Here is a 12,399-nt window from a genome sequence, read left to right as displayed (position 1 = left end):
GTGACAGCGTGCCGTTCGTGTGCAGTCACTAGAACTCCTGATGGTTTTTTAGTTCCTGCTGCTCACCTGTGTTTCTCTCTGTGGAGGCATGTGCTCGTCTGCAGCTGCTCATTGTGATGCTGATGGCTTCTGCAGGGGGTTGCGGCGCCTGACTGTGTCCTGCCACAGAGGCTTTGTGCCCGAGCCCAGGATGTGCTCCAGTGTTTTCCACTTTGGTCCAGGTGAAGAGGTTTGAGGGACTGAGCAGCTCATCACGTGTACACTCCCTGAATCAGGAACTTGAGGCACTCGTTATATTTTCCGATCTGTGGCTTGCTCCCATCTCATCCAGGGTCCCTGATGCCTCATACCCACGGCTCTATGCTCCTCTTGTCCTCAATCAGCGTCCTATATAAGGGCTATAACGTAGTCAGTTTAAAAGAAAAATGGGTCGTGCTAATTTTGCACTCTGTAGCACAGACAGAAAAAGTGACATGTATCACTGCGAGCAGCATAAATCTCCTAAAGGTTTCCTAAAAGAACAGACAGTCAGATTTTTCCTGACTGCAGGAACAAAAACTAAAATATAAGAACCTCTATCTCAAACAGAAAAATGTCATCCTATTCCAGGTGTTTCCACTTTTTGAATGATGTTTACATTTTGCACAGTTCTGTTAAGTTGTGAAAGGCGACTGCAGGGACGGTTGAGTCATCGCTCCATTTTTTTTACCAGCTTTCATTTCTTCAATATTTAGTTTTCAAAGCTTGAAGAAATGTCTGTTAAAAAGCCTTTTTTTTGTGCCCTGATTCAATTAAAGAATTCATGACAACATTAAAGTCTACTTTCCCTTCAGCTGTTAACTTTAACTATTTTCTCACGGCTCCTCGTCGGCACTCTGCATCACTCATCGTCTTATTTCTGCCAGCGTTGATTATAGTCCTAGCACACGTCATTAATTCATTTGTGATCTACTACATCTTTTTGTTTCTTTCAATATTTTCTCAGTTATGAGCAACACACACATAGATTTAACTGACAGAGATTCAGAGCGACCAAAGGCAGCCATGGTTAATTACTGCTTCATGTCACTGCAGCAAAATGGTTCCAGGCTCGTGTTAATTGATTTTTTTATTATGAGACATGGGAGCATCACTACTCGGCTGCTGTATTCTTCTCAAAGAATCAGGACCAGAATTGATTGTGTTGGTTTCGTATCGATTATGCGTATCTGGCTCCGACCCAGAAGATGAAATGACCCTCCACCCTCCTTTCCTGTCAGTCACTACAGGCTGGATATCATATGGAGTCAGTTGTCGGTGCATTTGTGACATCGAAGAGATGAGATAAGAGTCTGTAAGCTGTTTTAGTGAGTTTACCCGTGCCTGCAAAATTTGGTATAAAAGAGTTATTAGACACAAGACCCAGAATCGGAGTTGTGTTAAGCAGTAAATCCTAAATATTTGATTACTTAAATTCTATTTGAAGCTACAGTTCAGTCCGTCAGTGACGTTTGTTTTACATTCTTACAATATACTGAATGGCTCGCTTGAATGAATTGTTCCTGATTTGTAGTTGAGGCTAAATAAACAACTAACACCTTCTTCCTGCTCCGTATTCACTTTGCTGCTGTTTACAACTTTCAGGCTCTCGGCTTTGTGCTCAACCTCAGTTAGTCATCGCCACATAAACAAGCCTGCCCCTGTTGTCATGACGATGGGCACCACCCCCCCCCCCAGATCAGGTCCAATTAGTGGTACCAGGCGAGGGATGGAATGAAAACATGTCAAAAAAAAGTGACCTGTCAGAGAAAGCATCAAGTTCTTGTTAGCTGCTGCCTTCTTTTCTTTTACTGTGAACAAATCCACAAGGGCTGAACGAGGCTGTTGCATTAGGAACAATTGATCTCACTGCTGTTATTTGGGATTCAATTAATTTTGACTAGTGTTAATGAAAGTGGGGTCAGGTCATGTGTGTAACTGCATTCTGCTGCATTGTTTTCATCGTGTTAAGTGCATATAGCTGTATTCGCTGGTTTACACCTTTTAATGAGGTGTCCTTGTTCAATCTGATGCATGTATAAGCATCAAGGTCACAGTTGGTGACTGAACTGCGTGATGGTCCGATATTCTGCTCCCTGTGTGTGTTTCTAGTGTGGACACAATATCCAAGCCCCTCACTGTGATGCAGTGTGTGTGTTGCAGCAGGTCAGTGTCTGAGGACCATCAGAAATGGTAAATGTTAGCTGCTCCAGCACATTTCTCTTGCTGCTCATGTGTGGGACCTATTGAAATGCTGATTGCAGTAGTCAGAGCACTGAGGAGCCCTCGGGAGAAGAAATAGCACCGAGCAGCTAAAGCAATTTGGTGAGTTTTTAAATTAGGAATGTTTTTAATAGTCGAGGTAGTTTAATTCACTCCTGCATTTCACCCAGAAAACACCTTTCTGAGGTAAATACAGGCGTCTGTGTGTGTGATCTGCCACCGTGTAGACTAAGTGAAAGTCAAACAAAATATAATGTCGGGTTTTGTTCTGGATAAATGCAACAAATTCACGAAACCAGAGTGGTCGTAGAACAGACGTTAATTTAAATTGGGTTTTCTCAGTTAAACGATCTGCTATATAAAATGGAGGATGTTCAGAGGATGAAGCAAAGAAAAATACTTTGAGCTTGTGAGTGTGAGCCTTCGTTGGCGTCTGTGCTAAATCTGCAGTGACAGCAGCAAAATTCAGCACCTGTTAGTTACAGATGTTTCCCGCAGCAACAGCACCGTTAACTGTACACTCAGAACAAAAGCTGTTTATGAGCTCTCGGCATCTATTGTGTGCAGCCTACACTGGAAACCTTGATCAAAACAAATTTCAGCACCAAATCTCTCTGAGCGATGCGCTCGACCTAAAGCCCCGAAGAGTTGTTGTTATGAGAAGTAGATATAAAGGTTTTCACAGTAATCGTTTGGGATTGTTTAGCTCTTCAATTCCAGCGTGTTGCAAATGCAGGAAAAGAGCTTTATCAGCGAGTGAGCAGCCGGCTCAGAAGATTCCTCTTTGTAGTGGTCATGTCCTCATCATATTAAGTTTTTAGTTTTTATATGGTAATTTTTATTCTGTTAAGATGCTTCATTGTTGATTCTTTCTGAGTCGGACAAAAACACTGAAGTATGTGACACTGAAATAGCTTCTTTGAGTGCGAGTGGCCACTTTGTGAAATGGGATCGACACTGTTCAGACACACAGAATCACACCTACACGTGTGACGGCTCTGTACTTGGCTCTCATTCACCCACACACACAACACAAACAGGAGGTAAAAACACGTTGACCTATCTGGCATGTTCTGATGACTCAGCACGGCATTAATCATGTTTGATGGAAATATAAACAGACTTTCACCAACACGGACCCTGTCATACACAGCCTGTCAGTGCTAATGTGCACAGACACCGACACATGAATCTCTTAACACCGCAGTAATCTCATTACTACACATGTCATTAATAAACTCGTGATGGGAAACATAATGTGTCAGTGATACTGTGGATCTAAGTGGGTTCTGCCCAAACTGATTCATAGTTAAATAAGGTTCATATTTGATAAGTTTTACATGTTTTAATGTTTAGAAAACACATCACTCTCATCATCCTCTTCCAGCCTTTGTCTGAGATGCCTGGTTTTAGGGTTTATCTCTTTAAGGCCCTCGTCCTGGTAAAGCCCAGTCTGCTCTGATTGGCCAGCTGACCTGGCCCTGTCTGTGTGTGGCACTGCCATGACTGAACACAACCCCCCAATTATCGTCTTGTTCAAATTGAATACATCATTCAATAGTTCAGTGTACAATATGTGAACGTGGAGGCTGAGGAGTTGGCAAAGGAGGAGTCAAGCATTGGATGTGTGTGTCAGTTCGTTTGAGGTTATTGTTGCTAAATTTTTCACAGGTTATTAAATCCAGTTGGTTATTAGTGTAATCACATTGCTCAACTTATGTTATTGATCTTCAGTCCCACTATGCAATAAACAAAGCTACAAATATTAAAATGGCTTTAGGATAAAAATTCAAAAGTATAATTATCTTTGGAGAAACTTATTTCGATGGTATTGCAGTTGAGTCAAGGTATCACAATGCATGTATTGTGTAACTTCCTTTAAATACACAACACTATACCTTTATTTACACTAACTGTAAGAGAATACTAAATTTCCTACGCTTAACGACCGCCTGAATGTTTTCTTTGTTGCTGTTTCCCCAGAAACCAAAGAGAAAATATAAAATATATGATGAGACTCTATTGAACACAGAGCTGGAACAAGATTGAACATAAGAGCAGTTAATTGATTCCAACCATAGAGGAGGAGGAGGTGTGCTGTAAGGAGAATTTGTATGACCTGTAACATCGGTGTGTGGGAGGCAGGAGTGAGCGACGAGTGTTTGTCACATTAATTTAAACAAGTGAAAGTCTCGGTGCAAGTCAGACAGTGCACTGAAGTTGTTTTTTTAACTTCACTGTAAAACCGGCATACTGTGCACATGGCTACATCTTAAACAATATCATCCACTTGAGCTTCTCACAGCTCTTCAAAGAGACACATAGTGTATTTTTCATAGGAGCAGCTGTGAGATGAAGGGTAGATGCCACAGTGTTGGAAAGGGGAAGGCAGTTTTGTTTCTTTGTAAAGAGCTGCCAGGAGTGCGATTAAAAACGGCACAAGCTGCTGAGAAGTTCAGCGTAAAGCAAGGTGGAGAGAGATGATGATTGAGTGCCAGAGAGAAAGCAAAGGCATGCAAAGAAAGGTTTTGTTAGCAGAAAAGAGAGGCAGAATGAAACCAAGATCAATACATACCTGCAGCAGCGTGTATTTTCGTCTTAGCACCGAGACTTAGTTTGGAATATCAATGGAGACTCGGCACCTGAGATGTCAATGTGAAAAACGAAAAGGATGAGAGGGGAAGGGGTGAGGGAGACAGAGAGAGAACAGCGAAAATAGAAGCCGAAAGAGCCAGATGAGGGGAATTAATAATGGCATGAGAGACACTGGCCCTAGAAATAGGTGTCACAATACCAATAGAAAATGGAAAGCTGTGACACGGGGGAGGAAAGAGAGCTAGACAAAGAGAGGAAGTTGGACAAATGGGGAAGACGGTAAAAATGAGTTTCCGACCGGTGAGACGTGAGAGAAATGAGGAGGTGCAGTAGCTGGTGTCGAGGGAAAGACGAGCAAGACAACACAGCGGTGAGCAGAATGGATATGAGAGGGACTGTGTGCTGTTGACACAGAGAGACGCAGAGTAATGTCTTTGTCTCTTAACAGCACTGTTACAGGTGGCAGGTAGTGGCTTAGTTTAAAGGCTGGAAAATGTTTTTATGTCCTCAAATCTGACACGGTGTCTCTCGATCTCTCATGTTGTCATTCTGTCTATACCTCCTCTCTCTTTATTTGATGTCTGCTGCCGCTGTAAACACAGATTTACAGAAAATACCCACTCATGCCTGCTCACTACTCTGATGTGGTGACACTGCGAAGTGCCAACGCAAACCGTACGGTTGTTATTTGTTTTGCCGGTGCTTTCTTGCCTATTTTCTCAACAGATATTATGAATATGGTTCAAAATGATAACTTTATTTATATAGCACCTTTCAAAACAAAGTTACAAAGTGCTTTACAATAAAACAGATGATGCTAGTGATAAAATCTAAAACATAAAATGAAGCAAGATAAAATACTATAAAAAGTTTCAACCGTATCGAAATGCATTAGTCACTTTTTGTCGTCACTGCTTCTGCTGTTTTGCTCATCACTCGACACTTGTCACAACTGTACATGGTCTACATATTAGCACTACTTAATCTATTTTGCACTACAAACATACACTGCAGCTCATATTTATATATGTCAAGTAATGTTAATCGATATGGATTTAAACACAAGACCAGCATAAATCTATATCTATCTAAATGCAGTATTAATGCCAGATCACTTCTTAGAAGTATCAGAATGTAAAAAAGGTTCAAACAGATGTGTTGGAGATGCTGTGCTTGTGTTTAAATCAATATCGTCAGTTTATTATTAATAAATGTATGAATATTTATGATAATTTGGTCCAGTCCTAATGAATTGAACCACAGGTATGAAAATTACCTTAATTAGTTATCAATACATGTTGACTTGTCTTGGTTGGTAAAGAGCAGGTTTGAATAATCAAATGAATAATGGCTGAAATCCATTTAGCTGCTGTAGTTTCAGGGCCCTGGTTTTGTTCAAGCTGACTCATCTTCACATTGTCATGTCTCACTGGGACACTTGTGACTCATGTGACTTTTCCCAATATGTGAGTTAAAATGTATCCTGTGAATAAAAGACCTCTGAGGAGCTTCATCTGTTCCCATTCAAAACATAATGGTCCTGTAAGATTTAGTTAAACACACCAATGGACGACTAATAAAACCAGACGGGGAGTAACTGGGTAAATGTAGTGAAATGTGAAGAAATTCTCCCAGCATACATTGCAACATTATTCATTTATTTGTCCATTTAAATGAAGTGAGGTTAAAAAAGTCCCTTCTCGTGGAATGACAACCTGGATGGTTTCCTACCCTTCAACAGAGTGCATCCTGGGGATTACTGCGAAGAGAAAAGAAGGAAACATTCAGCTCGTCTCGCCCCACTAACTTTTTAATTTCATCAAGCTGTGCAGTTTGTTTTTATTGCTGTTGTTGGACTCACCTCAAAAGTCTAATATAAATTCTGTCCCTTCCTCCTTCACACTCTTCCTCTCCTTCCATTTTCTCTCCTCTGTCCTCCCCCTCCTGTTCCCTTCCTCCTCCACTCTCTGGCTTTGATTTACCTCAGGTGGAGCTGGAGAGAGGGAAGATCCTCCACATCAAGGCGCTGGCACTGGGTGACCTGAACAAGGCCGGTCAGAGAGAGGTCTTCTTTGAGCTGAACGGACAGCTGAGATCTGTGCTGGTTAAAGACACCCTCGCCATGAAGGTACAGAGGGGAGGGACCGTGGGACATGATACAGGGATAGTCAGTGGGTTGATACATAGAGGGAGGTGTTGACGTAAGAAGAGAAGCATGGGTTGGTAGATAGATAAATTATGGATGACAGATAGATGTCAGTGCAGCTAAATACATAGATGGCTAGAGGGAGGAGGATTGTTGGTTGGATAAGTGAATAAATGGAGGAAGACAGAGTAAATGAATTGATTGAATGGACACATGACTGCATGAAATCTTTGTCCCTCCACCCAGGAAATGAAGTTCCATCCCAAGGCCCAGAAATCTATCAAGGGTCAAGTGGGAGCACCCATGCCTGGAAAAGTCCTGGAGGTCAAAGTGGAGGTCGGATCCAAGGTCAGTTTATTGTTAGCCTCATCTTTTTCAATAATTCATTTTTCATCACATTTGATTATGTTGGGTTAAAGGGTCAGTTCAGTTAAACATTAACATGGCAGTCAGTGGAGTCCATACCTCTGCCAAGGCCAAACACTTTGTGCTAGACAATGAATCTTATTAAAAATCTGATCATGATAGATGCAACTACATACAACGATTCAACCACTGCTTTCTCCCTGAGTGGGAAATGCTGCTAAATCAAGCAGCATTGGTTAGAGAGCTGCACCTCCCTCATAGCCATGGTCTCAAGACTCGAGCACAAATGTGGTTCCACAAGCACGGGGCTGCAGTGAGTGCGAGCTGGACTCTCTCAACACCTCAACTCTTGCTCGCTCGTTCATTTGACTTTTGGGACTTTAGAGGTGGGGACAGTGGCTGATTTCAACATGCTATTACACAAGCAACCCAGTGATAGGGGATATACTGGAGGCGGTAATCCCCAAACTGGGAGACTGGCACCAGCAGATCTCTGTCCAGAAGAGTGCAGTCCTTGGAACAGACACTGCCCCCCCTCAGACTCCCAGGACCCTGGCAGGAGGAAACACCAAACAGCCAATCAGCAGTGGTCAGTATGTCAAGAGACCAACAAAAAGAGCTGAGACGTCAGCCACTCTCGCCGTCTCAAGAGTCAATTGAACACGTGTTGAGCTGTTAAGAGTTCACAGGTACAGTCGCGCTCATCACAGCCTCATTCTCAAGGGGCTACATTTGTGCAAGCAGAGCAGAAATGCTGCTTAATGAGGAAACTGTCTGCTCGGTTTTTATGTGTGTGGGACTAATGAATCGCTATAACACCCAGCTACCTTTTCCCACACTGTTGATGAACGAGACCCTTAAAGGAACATAAATGAGGGCATTTCGCTTTTCACTCTCTTAAAATGTCCAACACATCAAGACTTTTTCCTTCCCAAAATGTATTTAAAAAACTAAACGGCTTTAAATAAATGTACTTTGCAAGTGCAGGCATCAGCCAACCAACTAATCTGTTTATCAGCAACTAAAACAGACCTAAACACCACCCAGCACTGTCCATGAGATTTCTGCCTAATCGCCAAATGCAGTGGAGCCTTTTAAAAAAACATTATTACTCCTAATCTAATTCTATAATACTAAGAAGAAGAAGTTTAAGTCTTTGCCTGGCTGAATAATGATCCAATCTTTTCATAGTTCAACAAAGAAACTCCATATTTCTAATGTTGTCTCACCAAAAGTCTAAAGGTGGTAAAATGATGACTTTAATCAAACACTGTGATCACAGATGTACTCTGCAGTGTTTGATACTGAGATTCTGATGATCTAGCACCAAGGACATGATTGAAATTACATTTGTGGGGCTCATTGTAGTAAAAATTCCCCTATGGAAACTCCTCTGATGTCTTTACATTATCCAGAGTTATGGGGGCGCTGTCATTTTTCTATGAGCAGCATAAATTAAATACATTCATCTCCATTGTGGTGGGAGAGAGGAGAAACCTCAGAGACCTGTATTTCAAAATAATGACACTTACATTTGCAAAGTGTTTTTGGTGTGAACTAATTCTTCACACTGACAGTTTACATGGACAGAAATATCTTGATTATTTGACAGCTGGCAATAGAATATCTCATTCATATTCCTGTTGACATGTTACAGAGCACAGTCTGATTATGACTCATGTCACCATTACGTCCCACTACTTGTTTACTTTATGATTTATATTTAGATTGAGGTAATCAGAAAATGGTGTTTACATGACAGTGTCTCAGGTTGATATCAGAATATTGGTGTCCATGTAAATGTAGTGAAACACACTGACTGATCTTCTTACTCTCATAAGCTACAAAGTGTTTGGATTTCATGTCAAAGTGAAATATCGACTTCAGCTCTTGGAGTGTACTTTACTTGTTAACCTTCAACTCCAGTGCCTGTTCAGTGATCTGTACATCTAACTGGTGTTTTTAATGCTCTGTGAACTTATCTTCATCACCATTAAAGGTGGAGAAGGGTCAGCCGCTGTGTGTCCTCTCAGCCATGAAGATGGAGACCGTGGTCAACTCCCCGATGGCCGGGACCATTAAGGTAGTCCATGTCACGACTGACTCCTCCCTGGAGGGAGATGACCTGATACTGGAGATCGAGGAGTAAAGAAAGAGAGAGAGAGATGGAGGGAGGGGGAGGTTAGACAATCTGATGTGGGAAATTGTGAGAGGTTGACACTGTGGGGGGTGCAGGGGTGGGGCGGGACAGGAACCCTTCAAAGACAGATCTCTTCTGTGGGTGTGCAGGACATTTCAACCTCCAGTTTGTATATATTGTGTTCAGTTACCCCTGACACACAAAAGAAGCACAGCTCCCACACGCCCTGATGTGATGTGTGTAAAGAGTTAATATGATGATCCTATTAATTCATTTGATGGGAACTCCTGATAATCTCCAAGTTAATTCCTGAGATGTGGTGATACGTTCCAAACAAAATATCACTGTCAAGTTGTTGAAAAAAACATATTTTAGAATAATATACTCACTTAATAGTCTTAAATGTGATGTACGACAATAAGCTAATCATGTGTAACATCTAGTTTCCATTTCTATGCTGTGGATGTTACCTAAGATATTAAAAGTGAAACTATAATAATGACAACTAAATGTTTTTCTTCGTAGTCAGTAGGATTCAGGCTGAGGATTGTTTTACCAAATCATTTCTTCATATGGGAACAAGACATCAATCATATCACTGACTTTAGTCTCTGCATTCTGGGAATGTAAGATCACGTTTAGACTCAAATTCACTTTTGTATGGGCACAAACTTCAGAAGGTCACACGGGGAGTGAAGAAAAAAAAACAATCACATTATTTTGTCCAACCTGCTTTAAATGATAAATATGTGATTAATATTTTCACAATAAGAGCACAACAAAGCATATGGCACTACTTCCCATCGACATGGATACAGTTAAACATGCCAGAATGTTAGATATTGTATCAAAGGGGAAAATTTATCCTGTTAATGTCTCACTAGTATTATGAAATGATATTTAAACAATCTGTGCTTATGTTTAAAATGTTTCCCCACTTGCGTCTGTCTTTGAAATCCCGAACCAGAGGCAAGTTGTCACCAGAGAGTTTAAATGAAGCTGCAGGCCACAGTGGAAACACCCACACTGGATCACAGATGTGATTTTTACAAAGTAACTTGGTTTAAATGTGTCTGTCTTAATCCGAAGGCAGCGGTAAGGTGGCCCGACTAAACCAGTGGGGCTCAATCAGAGACTTCAAGTGGCTTCACGGGCCTTTTAAATCGTGTGATGTTGGAAAAGTTGTGAGAGGAGTCGTTCCGCTCTCTCTCCTCAGCACCAGGCAGAGATCATGGGGAATGGTCTTCTGTCTGTGTGGGGATTTTGATGCAGGTGTAAATGGGATTACATGCTGGTGTAATGGAGGCATGTGGTGGTATTTTCTGAGCCTCTGCTGATTAATTCTGTCAAATGATGTGAAATTAGCCGGACTAATAAGAGACTCTCGAGACGCCCAGTAGAAGCTCTCGGCTTTATATTTCTCATGCGTGTTTGCATAAATGAGTCTGTGTTGAAGCAAATTTCCAGACAAAACTGACGGGTCCCTGTAACGTTGCACCATCGTAGCTGAAATATTCAGACACACGCACTGATGCAAAACATTCACACCAACACTCCTCGCCCTTGAGTGCTGCCTGGATCAAAACCTACCACTACATCTCCATAGTAACACTATTTAACAGCAATGCAGCGGCGGCCCTGTTCTGTTGTCAGATGAGGTTGTTAAATACTAAAATTAAACTCAGAAGATCAGACTCCGCTAACGTCACGTTTCAACTCCCTGCCAGTCAAACTGAATGTTCTGTGACCAGAGAACGTAGACAACCCAGAACAGACAACAGCTTCTTTTTCCAGAACGCCTGTGCGACTGGGACAGGCCACATTGATCGAGACACACAATTGAACTTGAATCGGTTTGTTCTCGACTGGATCGCTTCCTGATTTTTTTTTGCACCATTACCTCTGAGAATGTGTCCCCTTTTGAACTATGCATCGATACCGAGCAGCGACGCCACACTTAATTAGAACACTGGCATGTCTCCTCGCTCTCCCAGCCGGCCGCTATGCCTCGCTGTCCCTCCTGGCTGCAACATTCGGTGTGGGTCTATGAATGAGAGGTTTAATGTACTGGTCCTTCCTGCTCTCCTTTTTGTTTTTAGCTCATCTCATTTATCTGCTTTTCCTCTCCATCGCCCTCCCATCCACTGTGTAAATTTGCACATGTAAGATGTTGGTATCAACTCATGCAATAATGTAAACTGTACTGCAGTGTTTCTCTATGTCTTAGCCAGCCGCAATTCCAATAACTGTGCTTATGACAATGTACTACAATTTAGTGTCTGGGGGATTAGAAAAAGTAGATGGAAAGTTAATTGTCAGAGCGGGGGATGTTTCTGGAGCTCATCTAGAGGTTAACTGTCATGTAGAGAATGAACATTTCTTTCATTTGTGTGTTTTTAAGAATGCAACCAAACTGTTTATTTACTCAATGTTGAATTTCTGTCAAATTCTTTTGTTTCTAAATCATAGTTTGAAATCTTCATTTGAATTTCATCAATTTAATTTACTGATGTAGTTTACATTTGTGGTAAAAGTTGTTCAAGGAGAGGAGAGCACAAAAAAGGGAAACTAATACTATTAAATGAAAGCAACAGTTGTTGTTGTTCTGTCTGTACTTACAAAAATAAAGTTAACTAACTGAATCCGCTTGTGTTGTGTGTGTGTGTGTTTTGTATCTATAGCAGTTGTACATGTGTACAAAGGAAACTGGACTTGCTTGTGCCTCTTAAAGATGTTTCACCTCTGTTGAGTCGTTATGTTAAACAGGCAGGTCGTTGAACGCAGCCCACATTACCCAACATCCAGCAACACCTCAATTCATGGGACCCTGATGACTCACAACAGCAGGGTGGGTCTACGAGTGGTTAAAGGTGTCAACAGCCTGCATGTTAAACATAACGACTCAACCCAC

The 12,399-nt window shown here is 41.6% G+C and overlaps 1 protein-coding gene and 1 long non-coding RNA gene across 4 annotated transcripts in view; one reads left to right on the top strand and one right to left on the bottom strand.

Moving 5' to 3' along the window:
• Nucleotides 1-12,130, top strand: part of pcxb (pyruvate carboxylase b) — a 265,171-nt gene extending 253,041 nt beyond the window's left edge. For all 3 annotated transcript variants that reach the window (XM_035149316.2, XM_035149314.2, XM_035149315.2), the window contains exons 25-27: nt 6,824-6,964; nt 7,229-7,330; nt 9,348-12,130. In XM_035149316.2, coding sequence (XP_035005207.1) covers nt 6,824-6,964; nt 7,229-7,330; nt 9,348-9,497 — 393 coding nt within the window. In that variant the 3' untranslated portion in view covers nt 9,498-12,130. The remainder of the gene's footprint in view (nt 1-6,823; nt 6,965-7,228; nt 7,331-9,347) is intronic.
• On the bottom strand, nt 6,474-9,476 carry LOC118102800. The gene is made up of 2 exons (XR_004694752.2): nt 6,698-9,476; nt 6,474-6,595 (listed from the first exon to the last, which is right to left on the bottom strand). It is a non-coding gene; the product is annotated as an uncharacterized LOC118102800 (long non-coding RNA).
• Nucleotides 12,131-12,399: the final 269 nt, after the last annotated feature.

Source organism: Hippoglossus stenolepis, chromosome 23 (assembly GCF_022539355.2).
Source record: "Hippoglossus stenolepis isolate QCI-W04-F060 chromosome 23, HSTE1.2, whole genome shotgun sequence".
Classification (NCBI taxonomy): domain Eukaryota; kingdom Metazoa; phylum Chordata; class Actinopteri; order Pleuronectiformes; family Pleuronectidae; genus Hippoglossus; species Hippoglossus stenolepis.
Note: the sequence above shows the minus strand (reverse complement) of the source record. Positions and strands in the feature narration are given on the sequence as shown.